Source organism: Chinchilla lanigera, unplaced genomic scaffold (genome assembly GCF_000276665.1).
Source record: "Chinchilla lanigera isolate Chin_1 unplaced genomic scaffold, ChiLan1.0 scaffold00017, whole genome shotgun sequence".
In the NCBI taxonomy this organism is placed as follows: Eukaryota; Metazoa; Chordata; class Mammalia; order Rodentia; family Chinchillidae; genus Chinchilla; species Chinchilla lanigera.
The window spans coordinates 17647369-17674608 of NW_004955418.1; the positions used below are offsets into that span (position 1 = coordinate 17647369).

Below are 27240 nucleotides of genomic sequence, written 5' to 3' on the forward strand. Positions count from 1 at the left end.
TTACAGGGTGTGCACCACTGCACCCAGCTCCATCTGAATATTTGACTAAAGCCCACATAGTATACTCTTTTGTTTAGATAAAATGAAACATTTAGTTATTCAGGAAAATTGATCATAGTAACAGACTAATAGAAAAGTCTGGAAATTTTTATTTAAAAAATAAAGAAACATAAGCATTTTTTGAGAATCATACATAAGCACCATGTATATAGCTCAACAAAATACGTCCATCCCTGACTGGTCATTTTTAGAAGTCAGATGTTGCAAGCAATCAAATACAACAACAAAAATGCCTGAAAGATAACACATCGGAGCATGCCCGTGTCCATGAAGTGAAAGTTTTTCTGAAAATGACATGGCCTTCTTTTAGAACTCTGGAATCCTAAACTACAAGACACTTCAGGAACTATTTTGGCTGCAAATGATATGAGAGATTTTTCTTTTTCGTAATTTTTATTACAGTGGAAGTGGTTTTTGTATTTCTAACAGTTTGACAAGAGCTAATTACAATGCGCTCATCTGTTTTGCGGACTAATTTGAGCCATCGGGCATCAACACCATAGACACGCAGCAGCATTGCAAATGATACGCATGCTTCCCTTGCTCCAAGAATTTGTACTTGCTATAAAAGAAAACAGATTTGGACAGCCCTGAAAAAGTTGGGTTTGGTTTGGTTTGAAGAAAACATTTCAGAATTACATTAGAGCTGGCCTACAAGTGAACTAAAAATACCTGCTCATCTCAGTGGTCTTGGCCGTGGGCCTTTCCTTTACTGTAAAAGTCAGGCTGTTTGAACAGTTGGAGTTCGGCTCGCTTGCTGTCTAAACTAGTGTTCTCTGATAACTTCTGTTACCATTGAAACACAAGCCCTGTTGCATTTAAGGGAATGTTTAGAGGTGTGGAAAATAGCCAAGAGAAATGTATACTTAGTGTTCAAACCTTTAAGCTTCCCTTGCAGTAACAAGACCACTTAGATCTGTTAAGAAAGGGGAGAAAGACATTCATCAGTAAACATTACGCAGCAAGGGGAAAAGATGGAATGGAGTAAAGAAGGCTGTTAAAATCAGCCTAAGATGATTATTTGAATTGCAAAGAGAAATGTTCAGACATAGCTAGAGATGCTAAACATAACTCTTGAAGTTTTTCCAGAACAGAGGGATTGGGGGAATGAGACCAGTGAAGGAGAAAATTAGAAAATTATAAGACAGTTTGGGAGATGAAGTTTCAGAAGCTGGGAAGATAGTTTAAATATGTGATATTATTAAGTCTTAAATCTATTTATGAGGGTGAAAATTTAACAACATGCTTTCTGACTTTGGCTCTGTGATTTTAAGATTGAGATGAAAATGTTAGATCTGGACAAAAAACAATCAACACTAACTGCAAGATTATACCATAGAGGATTAAAAGGAAAGATCAGAAATCAATAGCTCAGGAAAGGGATTCATAAGTTGGACAAGTCTGAGTGAAATAATTTTAGTAGAATGATACAAACATCCCCAAACTTGGCAATGTAGCCCTCTGCACATCAGCTACTGTGCAAAAAAGAATCACCATTACTGATCATGTGCTTTTTAACAGGCACTGCTGTTTAGCGATTTAGAATTGAAAGTACAAAGACTGCAGGTCTAATTTTTAAAGTAACTTGTATCACAGACTTCGCTAACATGTGTTTGGCTTGTTAGCTGGGTCTCCTATTTTCTGGCACAGTTTGTAGAACAGAGGGAGTTTCCCCCCATGAGCAACTGAACTGCCAGCTGTTGCCCTAAATATTGTACCTGTTCAGGATGGAGTTGGCTTTAAAGCCAAATTTTAAGCATAGGGAAATTTTCACATTTTGTACATCAACAGACAGCGGTATAAAATTTGTATATCTTGATACAGCATTTACACAAACAAGAATGAGAATTAACCAAGAACTTATTGCAAAAGTAGTAACAGATTCATTTCTTTAATACATCAAAAGGGGACTATGTAGAATCAGCAATCAGCTGTCATAAATCTTTATGGCGCTCAAAAGCCCTAGAAAATACATAGAAATTGTACCTTTGTATGAAAATATCCCTAACATAATATCACATTTAATACAGTGTACAACACTTTGTTTGCTAATAGTTTAATAGCTTAGAAGATCACAAGGAATATACGAAACTTATTTAGAAGATTTTGTGCTTTAATTATTTCCAAGTAAAGAAAAAATTTTGTTTAGTGCTGATTTTCAATTTTAATTTTTAGAGTGGCTGTTACTTGGTATCACCCACCTCCTCAGAGGCCACTTCACACATTCTTCATTGTCCACGTTTGATCATTTAAAAGCATACATTTATGATGACCAAGGATAGAGAAGAATGACTTTGCATACCACCTAACTTTTAGTGATCCGAACTTCTGTGAATGATAAAACCTAAAATTAAAACATCAACTGTGTTTGATACAATGATAGGCATTACATGTCACTAAGCAAAGGCTTAATTTCTCATAAAAGGGACCTCAGAGACTCAGCATGCTCCAGGAATCTGTCAGTTGCATTCTCCATCTAAACTTTCACTAACATTAAACTCCCAACATTGCAGGGTTTTCTTATCAGTTATTCATGTGCGGTTGATGTGATGCTCAAGTTGGACATACTCTGGGCTTTACATTTTGGAATTGTCGGTGTTCTCAAAGCAAAGCCAGAGCCTTTCATCTCTGACTTTGATAAAAATGACACGAAGTGTCAGTACAACTTGTAAGCTGAAGAGAAAAAAAAGATCTAAATAAATAAATAACTTCCCCAGCCGTCTGGCTGGCAGGTTGTATTGATATACTATCTCCATCAAGAAAAGTAGTATTATTATGCTGTGATTAGCTGATAACAGCATCTCTGTGGTGGATTTGGTCCATTTCATTTTAGAGATTCTTCCATAGATGTTTCCATCGGCCATAGGGAGCACATCTTCAAATGAGTCCTATCTCGTTGTCATAATTTTTTCTTTAATAGATGGAGTCAAACTATGCTTTTCAAATAAGCATGGTGTCCTAAGGTTGTGGCGTTTGAGTTTCAAATAGCAAATTTTAGAATACAGTGTTCAGTTTCACAAACTAAACAATTGGAATGTTTCGTTGTGCTTGTATATGACATCTAAGTAAATTTAAACGAGATATTTTTTTCCACACCATCAGTAAATAAATGAACCCAGCTATAGTACATGTATTTCATTCAGAGTTTGTCAGTAAATGTTGTATGTCTGTTAATGTTTCCCTCCTTTTATCCTTAAAATTAAAAAAAAAAAAAAATGGTTATCGGGACTGGGGATTTAGCTCAGCGGCACAGCGCCTGCCTGGCAAGCGCAAGGTTGTGAATTCAGTTCCCGATACCAGAAAAAAAAAACAGAGTTTGTCAGTAAATCTACCAATGTCTCTCTCTCTTCTCTCCCTCACCATGCCCCCCTCTTTCTTCTCTCAATCACATGCTTCATTCTATCACCAGAACAGAGATAGATGGCTCTCCTGTCACATATTGCCTATTAATATTAGGACTCATTTGTAGATAATACACTTTGATTTTTCCCTCTAAACACTTGAACACATACACATTCCAAAGCACAACAGAAGTCCTGTTAGTTTGTTATCTGGTTGAAACTAGTCAAAAAGGAAGCAGTTCTCATTCTAATTAACAAGAGAGAAGCCAAACTGCAGGGGGCTCTTTCAAGCTTGCCAAGTTTACCTGTGTCACTGTGACAGAATAGATCAGAGGAAGCTACCCAAGGTGGCGAAAGCCAGTGGGTGGGTATAAGGTCACCCATTCTCTGTTACTGTTTATGGAAGAATATTGAATAAAATGAGGCATGTTCTTCAAAAGAACAACATATTTTATTTTGAATCCACCTTGGAAAGGCTAGCTATTGAGAATGTTAGGAATTACCCAGGCTCATTTTACCTATCTTCTCCCTACTGGGAAATGGAGGTGACTCAAGAAGCTTTAGTGGAACCAACCAGAAGTAAAGACCTTAGAACAAATGGTGACTCCATCTGGCTATTTAAATGCAGGCAATACCACCCCCTTCCCAGAAGGGGGTTTTAAAGACTCTGACGCTGGCTTCTTACTGTACTCTTCCATCAAATTTTTAATCCAAGTATCTGGCCTCCTTGCCAACTCTCATGATGATTTTAAAAAACAAGCAAAATATTTTAGGTCCTATGTTGCATTCAATCCCTCGCTTCTTCACTCAAGGCCTACCTTATTAGTGGAGGTGAAAGAGTTTCCTCTTAGGGGTTTACCACAACCAGGTTTTAGACACTACTAAGCACCTTAAAGGTTTTGTTTTCTGATCACTGTCTACTTGCTCACAAAGCATATCCTGTGTATTTATTATATTCCTCACATCAGGAAATATTCTTATTCCAAATAATCCTCTCTACTGGACCAAACAAGTCCTTCAGGATTAATTCTTGTAGCGAACATGAACTTTTGACATATTTGCCCCTTCTATTTTACCTGAAATAGTTTTTTTTTGAAAAATGGAACAAACCGAAAACTATGTGGGTGTAAAAATGGGTTAATATTATGAAGGCCTGAGTATAAATGTGTTAAGTTTAAGGAAAAAAAGTGAATTGAAATTAGGAAGGAAAAGGATTTTCGAGAAGGACTGTGAAATAATTAATTGTTTTGTAAGAGATGGCCTTTCCATGTAGGCAGAGATTTTTTTTTTTTCCTAACTTCTTTCTGAAGAGACAGTCAAATAGAGAATCTCATCTCTTAATTAGAAAGAAAAATGCTCATCAAACACATCTCATCACTGGAGAGCTAATGATCCACAGCTGCTAGTCTGAAAGGGCAGGCTTTTTTCCTGAACAGTAGGAAGTGTTAATCATTTTGGATGAGATTTCTTTTTAAAATATACTGTAGTTTGCAAAAGAATAGGATATTCAATATTCCAACTTAAATGATTTTTTGAAGTGGGCTCCCCCAGGGATTCTGTCCTGTGTGGCACTGAATGATCATTGAATGCCGGCATCTTCCACCACACTTCAATGAAAGCGTCAATTGATGGGATGATGTACATGGCCTGGTCCCGTCTGGAACTCTGAAACCCCTGAGCTCAAAGAAATATAAAATCATGCACATCTTTTCACCTCTTAAAAATGGTGTTGGAATAAATTCTTAATATTTCAAACCACTCACTTGACTTTATGCAATCTGCCTTGTTTAATGTGAGTGAAAAGCTTTATCCCACCTTCATTTGGCTTCTTAGTAGAACAGATTTTGTTTGTTTAATCTTCATGTGGAAAAGTAGGGTCTTTTCTGTCTGTACAAATGTAATTGGCCCATTCGATTTCCAATCTCTGCCTTTATAGCCACCTTACTAACCTCTTCTAAACATTTTGGACGGAAGAAAACCCTACTTAATAGAAACCTTGTGAATAGCCAACTTTTGATTATTCAGAGCCAAGTGAGAGACAAAAAGGAAACATGAAATGGGCTCCACAAACCTCATCTCCACCATTAGTCTCTGACCCCCTTTGCCATACCAGACCTTTGCCAGAACTCTGAAGAAATGACATTGCCTTACTTTGTACTGATGCAAAAGTGGTTATCCCAGACCAAAGGAAAGAAGAAACAGAGATATAAAAGTCTACAAAATGAATACTCTGTCCTAAATAATTGATACCTTCAAAGCATCAGAATTCACTATAAAATCCTTCACTTAAGAGTTGGTGTTGCTTTGTGGAAAAAGTACACTGTATTAGAAATCAGAAAACCTGTTTCTTTGAAGAGGGGGTCTTTAGGTAAGTCTCAAACCCGGAGCCTTATTTTTCCCATTGTAAAATGAAGTCTTCTAAATTTTGGTCTTTGTAATCTGCCATTCATGACTTATTCCCTAAAATTCATTCTTTGCAATGTGCTATAAAATACTTAAGACGAATTATTTCCATTCAGTAAGTTAAAAAATTTCAAAAAACCCATTCTGAATATTTATGATTACAATTTAAAATGCTTTCAAAGCCTGAATTCAAATAGATACTTAAGGATTGCGCTTTGTAATATTGATGCTGATATTATAAGCAAGGTAATAGTGATATAGATAAAAGCTGTTTGAATTTTAAAGTGACAAAGGATTATGGACAGGAATTGGCATTCATAAAACAACTAGTTCAGAGCAAGCTTTTCTTTTTATAACTAGGGTGTGAGGTTGTTAAAATTTGTTTATTCTTTCAAAACTAATTGTTGTAGTCCCAAGTTCATAAAATCTGCATGTATATTAATGCCATTTACTCAACAAGTTTGTCTAAAGACTTGAGTTTTTTTGTTTTGATTACTAGAAAAAAAATTAACCACAACCTCTGTGTTTAACATAACTTTCCTGCAGCAAACCCATTTTTCCTCACCACAGACATTACATCTGTCTTCTAGAACTGCTCAAAGAGTGATTAACATATAATTTATCTTAGAGTACTTGTTTATCTAAAGCCTTATCTAAAGACACCCAAACTATTAAATTGATAATATTTGGATCAATATAATACTTGGTGATAAAGCATTTTCACATACTTCATTTGCTCCCACAGCCATCTCATAAGCCAATGTTGCCTGCATTGTACATAACAGACAAATAGAAAATAGAAAAACTAATTTGCCCAAGTCCTGCATTAAACAAATATCAGAAATGGACCGAAAACCAGTTCTTGAGGTTTCTGATGCAAAGTGCATTTTGTCATACCACACTGATTCCTGGGAGAGCAGACAATATCTATCAGTTAGCTTTTGCTGCATAACAAACTGCTCCAGAATCGATAGCTGAAAGCAGTTAGCATTTATTTATGATTCTGTGAGTCAGCAGTCTGGACCAGACTCACCTGGGCATTTCTTCTCTATTAACCTGGGCTTGCTTGCTTATGTTAATGCATCTTCAGTTAGCATCTGATCAGTATGTAGCTTTGCTTCTGGGTGCTCTCTGATGTTCAGGTAAAGTGATAGAGGTGACAGTGTCACATGCTTTTATCTTTTTTGCTGCTCTTCTTTACAAAAATCCCAGTGTCAGTGTGGGAGGGTATCACAAAATGGCTGCATACAAGAAGACATGAACAAATTGGGGCCATTACTGCACACATTTACCACAAACTAAATATATGCAGTGTGATCAAAATATATGGTGAAAGTTTAAATTTTTTTAAAAAGATAGTAAAAAGTCACGTTGCCAGTAACCTCCCACAAAACACTCCTCTCCCTTTGAACACACCTACCCCATGGTTCTTGCCAGTTTCTGAAGCAGCTCTGCACATCATCTTTCATGAACGTCTTCACCAGGCATGATAAAAAACATAGTGAATGGTTCTGCTGAGTAATAGCTAATGGAAATGGGCTCACCAACATTACACTGTGTCTTTATCCACCTTATTCATCAGATCTGGCACTAACTTCTGGCTTTTCCCTAAATTCCAAATGATCACAAACAGTAAACATTTTGAATCAATTCAGGACATTGAAGCAGCTGCCACGGCTCAACTAAAGACACCCAGGAAAGAGGATTTCCAGAACTGCTTCAGAAAGTGGCAAGAATGATGGGAAAAGTGTGTTTGGAGCAAATGAGGGTTAATGGTGGTATGTTTTTTTTTTTAATTTAAATATTCACTTTATTTTTATCACACCTTATAAAAACACTGAAAACGGCACTCACTTTATCATCTCATTCTGTTCTATTTGCATGGCTTCTTTTACATAGCTCTTTCACTCAAAAGGATTATTAACCATGGATCCTGAAGTGGTGGAAGAAATTGATGAGCTGCAAGAAGAGCCATACCTCAGACACAGTATCAGCCCATGTGTTTTTGCTTGTGGAGCACCTTCCAGGTGCTAAGCATCAGGCTAATTCCATCTCAAATGGGCAAAGAAAATAGTCTTTCCATTCTTTAGATAAAACTAAAACAGCTCTAATAACTTGCCTAAGCTCATGTCCCTGGTGAATGGGGAAGCTAGGATGCCTCTGGACTTTATGTGAATATCTATTCTCTCTCCATTTTACCAAACTGCACTAGTACCTTGTGGGATCTCATGGTGACTGTTGATAGTCCAAAGGCAGATGAATAATTTTCTAACTTCTAGATAACGGGTAAAATTCTCAGTGTCTCTTTCTAATAATGAGATTTGTGTGTATTTTATACTGTTTGACTAATGTTTCACGATGATTTTCTGCTATACAATTCTAATTGTAAATCATAATAGCCAGCTAGTGACGTTTTGAAAAGAAAATCAGCTTAGTCTCCAGTATGCAGCAATAACTAATATAAGGCTTTGTCTGGAAGGGATGCATGGATTCTATGAAGATAAAGTATAGATACCCCAAGTTTTCTTATTGAAAAGTGGACTGTGAACAGGGCAGTGGGGATACAGCCGTAGGGAGAGAAGGGGAGAAATGAAGAGATTGTGTGTTGGAGGTGGGAAGGGTGAGGGAGAAAAAAGGAGGAGATGCAATAGTGGAAAGCTGAATCAATTTAAATGCTGTATAAATCTGTGACAGTCCTTATCACCTGCTGTAATACTGAAAAATTCTGTTAATCTTTGATACTCTGTCCATTTTCCAGTGAGGCAAAAAAAGTTGGGGGGGAGATTTGGGAAGTATGGATGAAGACACGTGCTACAATTTTTGTGGTTTACATTTGTATTCTTTGAATGCATTCAACATTTTTTTTTATTATTCTTTAACTTCGTTTTGCATCCCACTTTAGCCCATTCACTCTTTTCTCCCCAAACTGTGAAGTAGAGTCAGGACCAAGGACAGATCCCCACCCAGCTCAGCTTTCCTCGGGTTTTCTCCTGTCTGCTTTCATTTTCCTCTACCCTAACGGGACACCGAAGGCCCAGGCTTTTGTATTATTTCAATTTTTTGTAGGAAAAAGAGAGAATCCATCTTAGTGCCTGTGGGCCCCAGGAGGCGGGAAGAGGCTTCAGTGTAGAGGGCTCTTTTTATTAGAGAACTCTTAACAGGGAACAAGAATTAGAATCATCACTGATACTGCAGGGAATGATTGCTTTTTGTTTTCCTAGTAACTCTTGGCATTCTGAGTCCAGAGACCCCTTTGTTTTACTTTTGAACACTCACAATCGCATAGCACATTGCAAACGTTCCAGAAATGCATTTTAATTGTTAATCTGTGTCCATGTTGTTTTTTAATCTTTCATAAAATTAAATGCTTTTGTATTTCACATTTATTCAAAGCTCTCTTTTTAAAAAGACATTTTCAACAGTAGGAGCTCCTCCCCAATTGCTAAAATAGTAGATTCTTAAAGAACTCACAGTAGGAGAGGAGACAATTTTTTCCATTGCCATAATCCCTACAGCTAAGGTAATTTCTTCCTCCATTTTTCTCTCCTGCGTCTTTCCCTGACACACGTCTGGTATCTGTGTGGATAGGATGTATGAACAGAACACATCACAGGCACTCATGAGCAGTGTCATGTCTGTTCTAAGGGTTTCACTTTGACAAAGCTGTTAATGTATCAATTAGGGGATGAGAAGATGTCTACAATAGGGAAGTGCAAGGAAATACATCTTCTTCTTGATGCCCTACATAACTGGTGATGTTGAACCTACAGAAGAAAAAGGCATGATAAATGTCTTGGTTACCTGCAGGATTACTATCTAGAAAGCAGTTTCTATGTAATGCCGGGCCAATAACCAACACCACTATGCAGACATTATAAAAAATTGACTCTGTGTAAAACCAGGACCCTCACACCAATGACTAGAAACTACAAGGGGTAATTCATCTGCTTAACAGGTTAAAGATGATTACAGCTGGCCTTATTAAGCAGCAGACTAATCTTAGTTCCATCTAGGAGGCCAGAACAACTGAGCTGAGTGAATACCCTCAGAAATGGCAAACATGTAAGAAGGTCCAGGGAGTGCAACTGTGATCAGCAAAACACTTCATGATACAAAACCAGAATAGAAAGAATCTTGTCTGGAACGAGGCTAAGGCAGACTTATTTGTCAAAGGCAGACATTTACTAGTAGCATACCAGGTTGTAATTCTGAATACATTTTGTAATTCTGAATACATTTTGTAATTCTGAATACATTTTCCTGAAATTAGTGGGCTTCATATAGCTGTTCTGTACTTTTACTAATACAAACAGTTAAGTAGGTTTCTGTTGCATGTTTTGGGAACCTAGTGTCCATTTCCTTTAATTCAGTAAAATTTACTTACCGAACATTTATTGTAGCCTAAGTACTTTTTAAGGTACAAGTATAAAATGGTGAACAAAAAGAAAACAGTCCCCAACCTTAGGAGCTTACATCCTAGTGATTGCCTAAACATTACAAATAAATGTGTGAAAGCTTAATATGGACTCTAGCCAAACATAATTCTCCATCCTGAGAGTCTAGTTCAGTGATAGAGTGCTTACCTAGCATGCACAAGGCCCTAGGTTTGATCTTCCAGTACCACAAAAAAAGAGGAATAGGAAATAAGGAATAAGAAAAAATAATTTTCTCCTTTACAAATGTTAATATCTATTAAGTTTACCTTAATTAATTTCCAAAAAAATTATCTTTATAAAATATAATAATATCAACTATAGTTTTATCATTTTAATTTTTTTCAAAAATTAAATACCTATGTCTCCCTTTTCTAGAAATCTTTCTACTTTTCTAGTGAAAGAAAAGATATGGTTCATGTTTCATACATGGCAGTTTTTAGAATTTTTCTAATTCAAGAACTTGAATCTATTATTATCACATAATATTCTCCAAAATCTATTTATTAAGTTACTAAACCATTTTTTGTGTTTTGGGTAGCCATTTGAGTTACGAATATCAAAGAATTCCATAAATTTTAATATTAATAAATCTAATAGTACAGTAATATTAGAGGTCATTTGAAATATTGGAGAAGTGATGCAGAAGTAACCAGGTTTATAGACATCTATCTAGATACGGAAACATTGAAGCAAAGTAATTTCTAACGCCTAGATCTTGGGTCCTCTGGCCTTCAGGCTGGGGGTCTGTCTCACATTCTGTAGTTTAATGATCTCTGCCATTTGAATGGCCTGTGGCTTTACTGAGATTCTTTAAGGTATCCCATGCCTGTGCCTGCGAGGAGTGTCCTTGGGCATGACCCCTAAGTCTCCTGACCTGCCGAAGGCCTGGGGCTGGTGGCACCCCAAGCCGCTGACTGAAATTCCTAGTTATGCTAACATTCAGCAAAATCTTAGTAGGCAGATAACTTTAGAATTTGAGGACCCTAGTCAAGAATTAGTTAACTCTCTGAGCACCAATAACATTTACACAATAGTAGTTTCTATTTTTGTTTTTGCCCACTTACTGGGTAGCAAACAGTATATCAAATCCTTAACACATCTTAACTGCTTATTTCCCAGAACTATGAAGTGATACTCCATTGTCCCCACTTCACAGAGGAAGAAACTAAATGGAGCTCATATCAGTTGCTAAAGGTTATTCAGGTAGTTAACATTAGAGTCAGGTGTGGAGACAAGCTCTTAAATATCTGATTTGACATTAACTTCAGTTGACAGGAAGAGCCACATACCCCAAGAATTTAAATAATATGCTCAAGAGTCCAAGAATCTGGGGTGGGAGATAGAGTATCCCACTTTACATCCAAATTCCTGTTAGTTTACAATTTAAATGCTCCTCAAATGGCTCCCTCTGCCCACCCTAAGTTCCTAATGCAACACTTATCTTACAGTAAAAAATAGTTTATATGCATAGAGAAATAGGTGTTAAAACTCATACAAATAGGTATTTTAGAATTTCCTTTGATGAAATTACTCTTTATTTTTATTTAATAGCTGTTTGATTTCTATAGTAATACTGAATGTTCAGGCAACCTTCTTTTACATTTGTTGGTAGTGGGTTTTTTTTTTTTTTTGTAACATGAAATCTTTGAGGGTCTCTGGTGTAGACTTGGTATTTTCATCTGCCTATTATACTGGTTATACTGTGTTATCCAAGTGAGATTTTTAAAAGTCCCCAGTGTTTAATAGTGATTCAGCCTTTGTCATTAAGACAGCTAGACTGGGTAATTCTGACAATGTACTGAAACTCGTTTTGCTGCCTTTTAAAAAAACTTGTTTTTCTAACCTAACAATAATTTCACTGAAGGAGAAAAATTAAAATTGCCTGTTTGACAATGTAATGATATCAGTTTTTCCTCCTTAGAAATAAAGCAAATACCTCAACCATGACTGCAAGGGTCAGTTGTGCTGTTTAGAAAAATATCTCACAGCTTTGTTTTCAGGATAAATCTTCCCATTCTGAAGCATTTAGCTTTTTGGTTTCTGAAGTACAGTATGAATAAGAGAGTCTATCTAATGAAATTCAGGGTTGACTCATCTTTTTCCTCTCTTCTTTTTCCTCAGCTCTTTCTCTTTGTAGTGTGGAACTTTGAGCTCTACATGATACCCCTGGTTCTGTTGTTACTACTGACATGGAACTACTTCTTGATAATATCAGGGAAAGATAACAGGCAACGTGATACAGTAAGTCTCTACTTTCTTACTCGTGTTTTTTTCTTATTCTTAGTTCCCCTGAGATCAGCACTGAATCTGGTTTTACAAACCAGAATTTTTCTATATAAATACTCAAGTTTGGAGGAAAGTTTTATCAGATCAAAACTAACAACTGTTTGGTCCTAACTCAGTAGAAAGTATTCACCTATTTCTAGCATTACTCATCCTGATAGAAACTAAAGGAGGCGGGGCTGGGGATTTAGCTCAGTGGCACAGCACCTGCCTGGCAAGTGCAAGGTCATGAGTTCAATTCCTGGTACCAGAAGAAAAGCAAAAACAAACAAAAGAAACTAAAGGAGGCAACACACCAAAGAATGAGCTATGATTTGTAATCATAAATGGCAGTTACTCAAAATGATTGTTCCTTCTCCCTGTTTCTGTGTTTTAATGAATCCTGAATTAAGACGTTATGCCACAAAATTCTTAATGATCAGATCAAACAAATGTGTTTTACTTAAAACAGTTGTGAGTGTAGTCATTGGAAGAGAGGAAGGGTTGATGTTTGTTGCCCTGGAAAAGTGTGTTGAAGTAGTTTAAGCCAGTGGAATTCACTGAACAATAGCAAGTACCTCTGTTTCTGTGACAAGTGTATTTAAGTACCAGCTCAAGAATGAAGAACTTTCATATAATTTAAAGGTAGTGAAACTGAACTTACCTGGCATCTTTGGCACTTTAGAAAGTTTTTAGAATGTGTATGACAACCTGTTTTCTCTCTCTCTCTCTCTTTCTCTCTCTCATTCTTACTCTCTGTCTCTCTTTCTCTCTGTGTCTCTGTCTCTCTCTGTGTCTCTCTCTGTGTTTCTCTCTGTCTCTCTGTGTCTCTCCCTGAATCTCTGTGTCCCTCTCTGTATCTCTGTCTCTGTTTCTCTCTCTCTCTCTCTCTTTCTCTCTCTCTCTCTATTTTAGATGAAGAAGCAGAAACTAGAGACACTGGAACCGCTTTTGTTCTCCCGACAAGCTTTTTATCCCTTAGAGTGTTCCAGTTGCTAGCAAATATATTTGCAATAGCTTTCTTGCATATAAATACATAAGGGGCATGCTGGGGAGATAGCTCAGCGACACATCACCTGCCTGGCAAAAGGAAGGTCCTGAGCTCGATTCCTGGTACCCAGAAAAAAAGTGGGGGGCTCAGGGGAGGATCTCCAAATAGGACATTTGCAATTGGATAGCTTGATAGATGGCCATGAAGAAACTACAGGATTATCAAACACAAGAACCGGCTTGGCAACTACATGTCTTCATCAGATTCCTTTGGCTTTTTATGCACCATTAAGCTTTCTCATGTGGTTTATAGTGAGAACTTTTTGCCAACTATTGTGCACATGTGTAATGACGTATAGAGACCTGCTTGTCAGAGTAAAAGCATTACAGAATACTTTATTGTAATAATAAGCATCATAGTAGTGAAAAAGACATTCCTGTGACATGAAAGAACATCCCTTTGAAGCAATGTGCACTTCGAATGGATCAACATTTTCTTTTTGGCATCAGGAATCAAACTCAGGACCTTGTGCTTGCCAGGCAGGCGCTTGAACCACCAAGCTACATCCCTGGCCTTCAAATGGTAACATAAGTAAAATCTTATTTCTGCAAAATAATTTCTCATCATCAAAATAAAAGAAAGTTCTGATGTACACAGAACCACAAAGTATATGGCAAAGTTGCCTACAACATACTGAGTTTACTTCCCTGCTGTATTTCTGTATCTCTCACTAGAGTTTGAAGGAAGATACTTTTTGTTTGTCTTTGTATTTGCCACTGTCTCAGGCATGGGGGTCTGCAAAATAAAAGTGTTCAGAAACAGTTTTTATAAATGATGTCAAATCAAATATGAAGATTGCTAACAGAGATTTTAATGGTTAGGCAGCATCAACAGACAAGAATTACTATGAGCAAAGATTTTTATGGCTATATATATTTGAATTGCACACTGAGAGATGAGCCCCAAATGCTATAAGTGTTGGTGTCATGGGGACTAATAGGTACTTTGGTCAATTAATCCAGGATATTTTCTTTAAGAAAATAGGACTCTCTCAGACAATTGCTTTTTTTATCCCATTTATTTCAGAGAGATTGTCAAGAGAGAAGAATATCTACTTTTCACTCAGTTGCCTTGAGACAAATTTGCAAATAAGATTACTTGCAAATAGGAAAAAGTGGTAATTTAGTTTTAGCTTCTTAATCCTATGAGGGAGCTTATCTTCAATATTTAGTCGTCGGTGTGAGAATTCTTAATGAAAAATTCTGAAACTGTAGACCGCTTGTTATCTTTTCCAGAATGTACCTGCCTTGGCTGCAAAAAGTCCACTTTTACAGGGGAAAATAATATATAATGAATCCTTAGTGCTGAAAATTCTCTGACTTTTTATAAATGTGTAGAAAAATTACATAATATGGAATTAAAATTGCATAACATGCCATTTTTCAACTGCCCTTTACTTTTTAACGGAGTACAATTCCAAAATAGACTTCCCCAGATCTTTTCCTCTTAAGCACATGTCTTCCAGCAGAATTCCCCTTTTAGCCCTGGACAACATTGTATCCCCCAGCACAGCCCACTGTGAAACATTCTATAGTCTAACTCTCTAGAATGCCAACTGCACTCCATAACTCCCAGTAATTGCCTTTTATTTGCCCAAAACACACATATCCACATATTCTGTTCTTCCCAGGCACCAGAGCAGCAATCACAACGTTTCATTCAGCTTCTTATTCACTGGCTCAGTTGAGACCTTACGTAACTCTTAAATCCAATTTGTCTAATTATGTGTTTTCTGGCATACCCAGCTGTGCATTTGAACTGGTTGCTCCTTTTGAAAAGAGACCTGGATTTTACTTTGCTGGTTACAGATTATATATGTGTGTGTATGCAAATTAAGGGAAAATGCTTACAGGAGTTGCTATGCTGCGCCTAAGTGACTTCTGTACAGTGCTTAGCCCTGGAAGAATGGTGCTTTGCCCTATGCCCTTACTGATATCTCAAAAACATTGCAGGACTTTTCAACATGTGTAAAAACTTTACTGGATCTTTGCTGTGCATTAGTCACATGGTTGCTTAATGCAAAATCGGAAATTTTCTGTATTGGAAAGAGAAAGACAGAGAGGAAGAGAAAGAGATATACAGAGAGGCAGAGAGAGAGAGAAATATTTCTGCTAGGAAAATGAAGCTATACATTCAATTGAGAAAATTTAATTAGGATAAAAACTATGAAAAGAAAAACCAATCAAAATGACCCTTTCCTCTGTATAGAAAAAGAAAAGGAAATAATAATTCCATGACATAAAAAAGTTGAAAGAGAAAAGAAAATAAACACTGTGAGACATGAAAAGTGTATGGATGAGTGAAAATTCTCCTGCACCGTATTGATAGATAGTTGAGATAAATACTGCAAATGGCAAGAGTGAATACTGTTTATTACGAGAAGCCTTTCCTGTCATAGGGATCCCTAAGATCGCAGGAGCTAAAACCTCCACCCTTCTCCTTCTAGGGTGCCTATTCTAGTTTAATGAGAAAAATGAGGTACGATCCTTGCTGAATAAGTTTTGCAACATTTAATGAGCTGAACCTGTTAAGGACAGGCAAAGTAGGCAGCCACTCCTGAGGTTGAAGATGTAGTCTCAGAGGGTACCCAGGAGAAAGGCATAGTTAGAAACGATATTTCACCTCCATTGTTTCCCAGTTCGACTTGTTAAAAATAAGCAATCCTAGGTCTGAATCTACCTAGACTGGGATCGTGACATTAAAATTTCTAGCATGAGAACTCTTAGGCTTTTCCAGAGGAAACTGCTTAATACATGCTTCATTCAGAAATCTCCCTGGCATGAAAGGGATATAAAGATAGAAATGTCATCCTCTTCTTGATTTGAGCTGTCACTCCAAAAGCTGGGGAAAATTCTCCCCCACACTGCCTATTAGGCTTGTACCAGCCAGCTAAATTATAAGTACTACAGCAGAAAAAATTCTGTAAGGGAAGAATAGATGCCAGGAAATGGTCTTTACTTTTAGTTTAAAAATTACTAATTCCATTCCTCTTGGGTGCCGTGTGAAGTGCTTTGTATTCACCGTGTCATTTAGTCCTCTCTGGAGACAGAAGCCGACTGTGTCATTCTGGCCAGTATGTTTGTCCTTCTATATCAGGTGATTCGCTGGTCTCTTCATTTGAAGCAACTAAGGGAGCCCCCTTATGTGGAAAAAGTATGGCTACTTGAACCCTTTAGAAAGGGGCTCAAATCTCAGACAATGAAGGAAATGGGTTAGCCAAGCAAACCAAGGGTCTCTCACACACCCCGTAGGTATCATTATGTCTGCTTTACATACCAGGAAATAGGAAGAGAAAGGTTAAGTAACTTGTGCACAGGTACATTTGTCTCGGGTTTTTAGTACTAACCCTCCAGTCAATTATATTTCCTCTTGGAACTCTAATTTGGTCCATCCCACCTCTCCTTGGTCAAGCATCTCCCAAGAGTTATAGAAAAAACAGTAGCACCAACTCTGCCTTCGAGCAGACATATTGATTGGAAACATTTCCCCAACCCTTTATCTTTCTTACTGTTTATTCAGGTGAATGGAGTAAATGCTTGTTAAGTAATTTCTGCATGTCAGATATCCTGCTAAGCCTTTTCGAGACATCACGTGTTTTTATTCTTTACAACAACGACATCAAGTAAATGATTTTTGGTGATGTTATCCTCATTTTACAAATGAGGAAATTCAGAATGAAAGGATAAATAATGAACTCCAGAGAGTAAATGTGATAGGAACCCAGCCCTGGCCTTTGTGGAGCCTCTGGACACTTTTCTAGTAAAAACTTGGGCATGACTTTCCCAGAGGACCACTTTCGAAGCGTCTAGGGCATTACACAGCATCACAGATGTCCCTAGATCCCTTCCTATCAGGTACCCAGAGACTTCTCAAGAAACGATACTGGAAGTCTGTCCGGCCCCTGTTCACTTCAAAAGCATCCACAGCCAGGAGAACAAGCTCCCGAATTCATGCAAGCAAGCCTGGGAGGGGTAAATCAGTGCTGAGAGTCCTTCCTGGAAGCAAAGAAAGTCTTGGAATTTTTTGACATACAGAAATTCTTCGTGCAGGTTTTTTAATTACACTTTAAAAGCACATTCATTCTCACTGTCATGATAAGCCTCCTACACAACAATCTCAGTTGCCTAATCAATGATGGCATTAAAAGACTGAGGAGTGGGACAGATCAATGAAATCATTCTGACTCACGATATCACTGTGACACAAATTGAGACAAAGCCTGCCTCGCTCAAATACTTTAGTAAATACTGAAATGTTTCGCTAACTCCCTCAAATGATAAATCATCCACTTCTTTTCCCTCTCAGAATAATACTGCGTCTTGTTTCTTGTGGGTCTGATCCAATTAGTCTCAAAGAACTTACCTAGAAAAAATAGCTTCTATAAGGGGTTTTATAAGAGCTTTTTAAAATAGGATTTGCAATGGTTTTTCTTAAAAAAAAAAAAAAAAAGAAATGTTTTTGCCACTGTAAATGCTGTTGTTGGAAAAATTAGGAAGGTCCACCAAAGAAACATCTGGTGTTGGACCTGAATCCCTGTCAGTGAAACACAATTATCCTTTTTCAGCCAGTGTTCTGACTTCCAAAGCAGTCCACAGCGGGATAGTTAAACATGTGGGATAGTGAACTATTCCTAACAGGATCTAAAGAGGCTGCAAAGCCAGGCTGAGAGAGGAGAAGAATCCATGAGCAAAAGCACCCTGAATGTATGGGTGAGAAACCCCTCTACTTCAGGAAGGGCTTTGTCATTCACTGAGAGCGGCACAGACCAGTCTTCTGTGTTTGCATTTCAGTACCAAAAAAGACCACACGCTCTCTGCTCTTCACAGAAGCAGCCCTGAGTCATACAGCCTGTAAATACATCTAAAAATAGATGATCACTCTTTTCTTCCTCGTGCTTATTTCCACAGAAATTTTCTCAATTCTTTTCAGCAGGTCACCAGCTTGCAAAACTCAGGGAGGACAGGCCTTGGGTTCCCCAACACAATCACTAGGATAAAGAAGTCAAAACAACAGCCAAATAGGTGTCAGTAGAAAAGTTGATCCCCATGAGCCCTCTCAAAGGTATTCACAAATTACTTAGCCTGCTGGCTAGTCACTCACTGTGCAGAGAGCAGTCCCCACACATTGATGACCATCACTCATCAGGGTCTGGACACGGACCAATAGGATTTCCACGAGTTCTCTATTCATCTTAAACATCACTCCAACCATCACATGCTGCCATCCTCTCCTCAGATGACCAGATGGCCTTCAATTTTGTAGATTTTCTTTACACCCCAACTCTGAACCCCAATGAATTCATCCTAACTTAGGGCTGCCAAAATGTAACAAATAAAAACACATACGACCAATTAAATTGGGATTTCAGCTAACTGGAGCTTCTTCCATTAAATAATATTTATTATGTATTTAACATCATGAATTAACTGGACGCCTTCTATTTATTTGCCAACCTCACCCCAGGTGTGCCTCATGTTTGTACCTAGACCTACAGGAAAGTGATCATTCCAGAATAGAATTCTACTTCCATCTTCTCATACTAGGATCGTTCTCTGATCTTCTCAAGCATAGCTGAGAAGACTCTGCATGAGCAGGTCCCATCCAAACCACCACTTCAGTTTTACGTCCTCTTTATTCCACCAGGATTGTTTGTGTGGTTTTTGTTGTTGGATTTTGTATTTGTTTATTTGTTTTTGCTTGTTTGGGAACGTGCAACATTTGTGGAGCAAAAGATAGGACTATTAGACCAAAGTGAAGAGAATCACAAATGATGAACCAGAATATGCCTATGGAATTTTATTATCTTATCAACCAGATAATTGTCCCCTACTTGGGAGAGGAAGAAACCTAGGCTCAGAGACTTTATGACACTTGCAAAGGCTCACATAGTTTAGCTGCACCAGAATGCAGTTCCAACTGGTTCCCAGACCGATTTTCACAGATCCATTTCACAGGCATAGGAAAGGGACCACTTGGTCTCCATGATACAGCTAGAAAGGGAAGAACGATGCTTCTCTCTTGGATAGGTAGGGAGACTGAGGACTATAATAAGGCAGTAAGGTCAGCAAAGCCCAGCGAGACTGAGTGGGACTACTCTACAAGGAGCAAGTGTGATGGCCAAGAGATGGGCAGTGTGGGCCTGGTCTCTACCTTGCAGAGGACATGCATGAACCTCACAAAGCACACATGCAGCACCAGCTCCTTGGAGTTCTCGAAGGCTCCTTGGTACTGTGGACGGAACCACAGCAGGGCTGGGGCATGAGAAGTCATTACAACGTGCTGGGGCATGTAGGGCTTGATGCCAAGTGTGATAGCCCCATGGCTCTGCAGCTGTGCAAAGACACAGGTGTGCCAGGGAGAGCCATCATCCTGCCAAGGGCCAGGTTCCTCCCAGTATGCCTCAGCCTGGGAGTTCTGTGGCTCCTCTCAAGCTCTACCACACACAGTATTTGGGATTTTTGGTTTGGTTTGGTTTGGTTTTGGGTTTTTTTGTTTGTTTTTGTTTTTTGTTTTTTCTTCCAGTACCAGGAATCAAACTCACAACCACAAGACCAGGCCCACACCGCCCTTGCACTTGCCAGGCAGGCAGTGTGCTGCTGAGCTAAATCCCCAGCCCCTAACACGTAGTATTTGTGAGAAGCCCAGATTATCACAGCGAGCAAGTTGTAGTGCAGCCACCAGGGTCGATGCCCCATTGCTGAGGAAGGATTGGAGGAAGGGCCTTCTTCCCTGGGGAAAAGAGGAGCCTTGAAGGATGTGTTTCCCAAACATTTTACACACCTTCTACCCTTTTTTAAAAATTTTTTTTCAAATGTTAATGTGTTTCTTGGTGTTGAATTCTTTTTTTAATAAAAAAAAAAAACCATTGAACCAACTGTATTTATATTCTACAAAATACTTAAAGAGTATTCCTCATGTTACTGGAAAACCTAACACACAATTTTTAATGGCTGCCTAGATTTCATTGTATGAATACTGGTACTATTAATCACTTTTTAAAGAAATGTTTGCTTCAGATGTTTTTGCCATCTTCAACCATGCTATAAGAAAATTCCTAAACAAATACTGAGTACTTCATTGGCGAGGTCCTGGAAGAACTTTTGGATCCAAGTGCATGCATTTTGAAGGTTTGGTGTAGTTGATGCTAATTTACCACCTATTAAAATGTTCACATTTTCTACATCTGTGTCTGGGTAACCACTGATCCTTTCTTCTGGAGAGCCAGCCCTGCTTACCAACTTACACCCTGAGAGATTAGGTGAGCCTGCCCATCCAGTGCCCTTTCCGGGCACTCTCATACACATGTTTAATAGACTTATCGCCCATGCATGCACTTTTAGACCTAAGTTATTTAAAACCCAGGAATACCCCATGACTTGTGGCTAGTTGAAATTTCTCCTGTTGCCCCTTGCCATATAGCCCACTGTTCCTTACCCCACTGACCCAAAACCCAGTACACTCTGAATAGCTTCTGACCATGATAAATGTAATGGTTACAACCAGAGTAGAAAATGCTCATGGAGCCTAATAAAGACACAGTGCCACGAGTCCTCTCTTCCTGTCGTGTCTTCCACCCCTAATGCCTCCAGACACTCCTCAGTCTCCCCTTGGTTCCCCTCACTTCTCTAGGATTGCTAAGCAAAGAATTTCTTCTGTTTCATGCATTTGGATTTGCTTTATCATTGTATCTCACCTCAACCTCACAGAAAGATGTGTCTGGCACTCATCTTTCTCCCAGCAGAACTCTCTTACAAGTGGATATAATGGCTTCTGGCCACTTTTAAAGGAAATTTCAAGACCAAATTAGAAAGGAACTGTAAAGCACAGCCCTCACTTTATTTGCAAAGTGACTTCAATAATTGGCTCACTGCGGGTCTTCCATGCTAGTTTATGATTACTGAGACTGTATCTCCTATTTGTGTATCTAATCCCCACACAGAGCAAGATATCTCAAACATAGCAACATCATTTTTGTTCAAAAAATATTTCAATGAATAAATATGTTACTCTAAGCTTTCTTTCCAAATCAGAAACTGTCTACTTTCACTCAAGAAAGTAATTTCCAGTCAAGAAAAGAAGTACTGAATATTTTTAGGAATTAATACTGTTGTTGTTTAAGACAATGTGTAAGACCTGAGGAGGGGACTAAATCAAATACCTGAATATAAGCAGTTCAAGGACAAAGGTCTATCTATGATATACAGAATGAGCATGACAAAATATGGCAGAATGTGTGTGTGCTGCATATACAAAGAAATGGAGACCAAAAGATCTGTTGCTACAATTTTTACTTGCTCTTCTCTCTGTGCCTTTTCACTCAGTAACTTCACGTTTACATTTAATGCTTCCTGAGTTTATAGGTTCTCCTTCTACTTTATTCTCAACCTGCAGTCACACTTAAAACAGGAACGATAAAATTGTAGAATGGTAGAAGATGAATGTTACCTGTGTGTGACATGTCAGTTCATATAGAAAAGGATGTAAAGAAAAACACTTCTATTTTTAAAAGTCAATTTTCTAAAGATCAATTCACTGGAAGAGACAATTTTTGCTTTAGACCTATTAAGACTCTGAAGACAGACTTAAAGTTCATGGAAGTTGCCTAGAAGATATTTATGGTTCCTGCCCTATCTTAGTTGCTTACCATCAGACTGAAATCTTCCCACCTTCTTTGGGTTCTCCAGAGATTTCTAGGAGAATATAATGAGGAAAAGAAGTTCTACTAGTTCCTAGAGGGTTTCTTCCTTGAAACCTAATCCCCTTTTAATCAAAGGAATTGTCGACAACTTTGAAGGAAACCTGAAGTTGTTGTTCCCATAAATGGCTGATTTTTCTCATAAGCCTCAATTAGCCCCTGAAACTCCCATCATTGAAACATCAAAAAACATCAAAAAAAAATCCCCAAAACCCCCTCAGAGCTTCCCATGGATCCAATGACTCACCATCAGAATGGTTCTCCAGGATATCCAACTCAATTATCTACCCGGACATCAGCAAGTGATTGTATCATCTTTGTTCTTCCAAAAGTTCTGTACACTCCCATGCCTAATTTTGTCATTAGCATAATTGAGGAGTGAGACTTAGGAGAGGAGAACAAAAGAGGGGTTGAAAGTTTGGTTTTGAGAAAGGTGTTTTTCTGTCTATTTCTAGTGGCCTCTTGTTTGTTCACTTCTAAATGGTTTTGACGTAGCTTCCGGTAGACAGTCACATGACTACAGACATCGTGGGGAAAGGGGAGGGTGAAGAACCAACTACAGCACATGCTGTAGCACATGCTAACTCACGAGCCAGGACTAGTTTGCAGTGCTAATCTTTATCATTGTGTGGTGAATGGTCTTGGCAGGGGTTTATGTATTCGTAGAGACTCAGGGTCCCTGGTTCAGAAAAGTGACCAGAAATTGCAAGAGCCCTATCTCAGTAGCTAGAAAGGGACTCAGACAGACTTGTACAGAACGTTATGGCTTATATCTAGAAGTCCCCCAAAACCTCATGTGATCATAGGCAGGGCCTTTGAACACTGACTGGATTATAGGGGCTTATAGCTGACCTGCTGGCAGGAGGTGGGACTGGCCAGACGAGGCGGTCATTGTGAATGTGACCAGGAAGGTTACATTTTCCTTTCTGTCCCTGCCTTCCTCTGTGCTTTCTATGTGCACTGCCGCTGTAGCTTTTTTGTGCCACGCCCCTCAGCCATGCAGTCCTGCACTGAAGGCCACTGAAAACAGACTGACTGTGAATGAGGACAAACATTCTTTCAATGTGTGGGTATTAGGTATTATCCACATTGACAAGCTGAAGGTTATGATATGAGCTGTAATTAAAAATTACAGTGAAGGTTTAAGTTCTTAAAAAATTATTACAGTTAAAAAGACACATCTCTATTAATCTCCCCTGATATACTTCCACTCAGTTGATCCATTGTCTTTGCCACTTTGTGAAGCAATTCTGGAAGTCCACTCTTTTGAGTGTCTTCACTTGCATTGTGATGGTTGCTTGGATGTCCTGAGCAGATTCAAAATATTTATGGCAAATATTTGTAAAATAGAACTATTATAGTGTGCCTCAATTCACCTTTTCTACCAAATTTGGCTCCATGAGACTTCTGGGTCTTCCCCAAAATAAAAATGACCATGAAAGGTAAATGTTTGAATTGATTCTAAAAATCGAGGCAGCAATGACAGTGCAATTAAAGACACTCTGAGAGAGGGCATCCAAAACTGCTGGAAGAAATGGAAGAAGGATGGGATAGGTGAGAGTGTAGACTGGTGCAACCACTGTGAAAATCAGTGTGGGGAGTCCTCAAAAAACTAGGATTAGAGGTTCCATTCAACCCAACTATTCCCCTTTTGAGTATTTTCCCAGCAGAATTAAAAACATCATACTACAGTGATATATGTGCACCCATGTTTATAGCAGCACAATTTGTAATAGCTAAATCTTGGAAACAACCCAAATGCCCATCAACCAAGGAATGGGAAAAAAAGGTGTGGCATTTTTATACAATGGAGTATTACTCAGCTATAAAGAAAGATAAACTCGAGGCTTTTATAGGTAAACGGATGCAACTGGAGACCGTATTCATAGGTGAAATAAATCAGACACATGTGTAAACATCACATTGTCTCCCTAGTGTAAGAAACTGAAAGAGTAAATAAGATCCAAAAGGTACAATAGATATTGTGAAAGGGAAACAAACTGTTCAAAAGGAAAGAACAGTTGGGATGGATGAAAGGAGGAAAAAAGAGGGCCAGGGATATAAGTCAGTGGCACAAGCACCTGCTTTGCAAGCGCAAGGTCCTGAGTTCAATTCCTGGTACAAAAAAAAAAAAAAAAAAAAATATATATATATATATATACACACACACACACACATGATAGGTCAGATAATTGTACTACTAATTTCTATTAATTCATTGAAAGGAACACTTAGTGCTTATTTTGTTTGTTAAATTTTGTATGACTATATCTGGTAATCTGAGCAACTACTTTGAAGATAACGATATGCAATATAATCATTGTTAATTTCCTATCATCTTGTTTTGAAATTCCATATCATTTTTACTTTTTTCTCTTTAAAAATATCAAAAAATTAAAAAAAGAAGGATGGGATAGGTGTATTTGAAGCAAGAAGGATTAACGGCAACGTGTCTTTTACTATAATTTTTTTAATTTAAACATTCATTGCATTTTTCAATAACGCTTTGGATGTCTTTGCCTGCTTGTGGAAAATGTTTACAAATCAGAACTACTATTAGGAGTCCCATACCCCTAAGAGTTTTGTATGTATTTTTTGTAATCACTGCATGAGATACATTTATCAAGAACATAGAATATAAAGCCTTTCTATCATCTTGTATACAGAACAAGAACAGTATATTTCAGGAACCAAGCTACAGATACTTTTGAAAGCATTGTCTGTCATTTGTTACTGAAATTATTTCATGATACGAGAAAAAGAAAATTCTTATTACACACTATCACTTAATTCAAAAATAATTGAATGTCCTGGTAGCATTGTTTAAATAAGAGACTGTCAATTCATGCATACAAAATTCTCCATTGAGTTATATTCCCATGGATAATAGAAAAAAAAAAGAAAATCAACCTTAAAAATAGATGCTACAATTGAACTGTGCAGACAGTAAAGGTTAAAACCCCAAACTCTGAAATGAAAAAGACATGGAATTAAATTCTAAACCTCCTCCTTCTTAACTACACAAATTTGTTTATTTCCCTGAGCCTCAGTTTCCTCACCAATACAGTGGGAATAATAGTTGTGTTCTAAGTGATCTAAGTGATCTAAGGACTTAAGAGTTCTGAAGTGATCTAAAGACTTAAGAGTCAACACCATGTGTTAAGCATATAGAAAGTGCTCAGTGATGACCAGACACCATGTATGAAACAAAATTAGCCGCTGTGGACAGCATGAGTGTTTAGACCTTATATAAGTCACTATCTCTCTTAAAGAATTGCCTTGTAAGTCCTATTGAAGACATTGTTTTTTTGACAGCCATTGGCCATTCTTCTTAGTTTTAACCTTGTAGACAAAGACGGTAGTATTGCCATGCTAGATTTTCCTATGTCTGTAATCCTTTTTCAATGTATACAGAAGACCCACAGAAAACGTAAATCTATATTTTTATCCATAAACAAAGCCTATGAAGAAATGTGCATAAAAGCAATCTTCAACAGATTAAAGCTTTTTAGAAACTGAATTTTACAGACATACCATTAATGTATGTCATTATGCTGATTATATCCATGAATAGGTGAAATAGGTGAATAGGTTTTTCTGGGTTACTGTGAGCACATCTCCACCAGGAACGGTGCTTCAAGACAAAGGCAGGTAGCACCATGAGCAAAGAACAGGGCATTTCACTAAGCCATTATAGAGTCTAGAAGCAAAAATAGTCTTTCCTAACAGCCTCGCTCAGGGTGTGTCGGGTAAGAAAAAGGGAAAGGTAACCGCAGTCGCATACCAGGCCTGGAGACAGGGACTCATTTTAATAAATCAGAATGGAACATGAAAATGTCAACTTAATCAAGCATTTAAATTTTATTAATCAAGCCTAATTTTTATGAGTGCAAATAATCACTGAAGCCGGACAAATTTGTTCTCGATTGCATCAGAAACATAATTTTAATATTTAATGGACTGATGAATTTAAATGGAGAATTATCTTTATGAAACATGCTCTTCATAATTTGCCATTAAATGAGAAATAAAAAAAATCAACATAAATCTTACATAAAGGTTATTTAACTAAATGTTGGTACTATAAATATTATAAATGCATTATGCTCTAATTTAGTGATCATACAGTACACTACATAAAGCAGAAATGATAAGTGGACCGGGCAGGCTTTGTGAGACTATTGAGAGAACTCTGCTATACTGCAGGCAGCTCATGATATAACCACTCCGGGGGTTTGTGGGGGGTTCTGCACATCCTTTTTATTCACGCTTTTCTGCCACAATCCACCGTTCACCACAGACATTCTTTCCAGTCCAAATGTAGGTCCAAACCCACTAGGGCTTTCTTTTGTGAAGAAAAAGGATACAAAACGGGATTTTTTTCATGACATATAGAAAAAAGATATACGCAAAGAACTGAAGTCCTCTGGCTGATTTTTTTTTTCATGTATTTCAAACATGCTCCATGTTTCAAGTTAAATTTTATGACATAATGTTCTCAGGCCTCAAAACACTCTGTGGAAAAAGAAAAGGGGGGAAAAAACTGGAATTAAGGCAAATCACACCCATTTTACTCACTCCCTTATTGACCCCAACATACTACTTAAAATTGTCATAGTGAATTTTCATAAAAAGTGAATTAAACCTAGTAAGTCAATATGGTCCAAAAGCCTGCTAATACTTCTTGTTGTTGTCCTTTATTTTAAAGAGAATAATAACAAAAAAGAACAGTAGCAAAATACCAACAGCATAGACAAAAACAAAACGAAGCAAAAACAATAAAAAAGATACAGGGTTTCAGAACAAAATGATAGGAATTAATAGTGGTTGTTATATTACATATTGTATTTACCTATAATATCTATGCTAAACTGTGCATTTACTTGCAAAAAAAAAAAAAAACTTTTGAGCTACTGTAGCTTTAACGCTCCCAGAGGCATCCTATAGGTCACAGCAAGGGACATTTCTGAGAGCTGGCAGGACACGCACTCT

The 27240-nt window shown here is 37.8% G+C and overlaps 1 protein-coding gene across 8 annotated transcripts in view; it reads left to right on the forward strand.

Moving 5' to 3' along the window:
• Window positions 1-27240, forward strand: part of Mctp1 (multiple C2 domains, transmembrane 1) — a 517439-nt gene that overhangs the window by 417871 nt on the left and 72328 nt on the right. For all 8 annotated transcript variants that reach the window (XM_013513035.1, XM_013513041.1, XM_013513036.1 and 5 more), the window contains one exon: window positions 12362-12481. In XM_013513035.1, the coding sequence (XP_013368489.1) occupies window positions 12362-12481 (120 nt within the window). The remainder of the gene's footprint in view (window positions 1-12361; window positions 12482-27240) is intronic.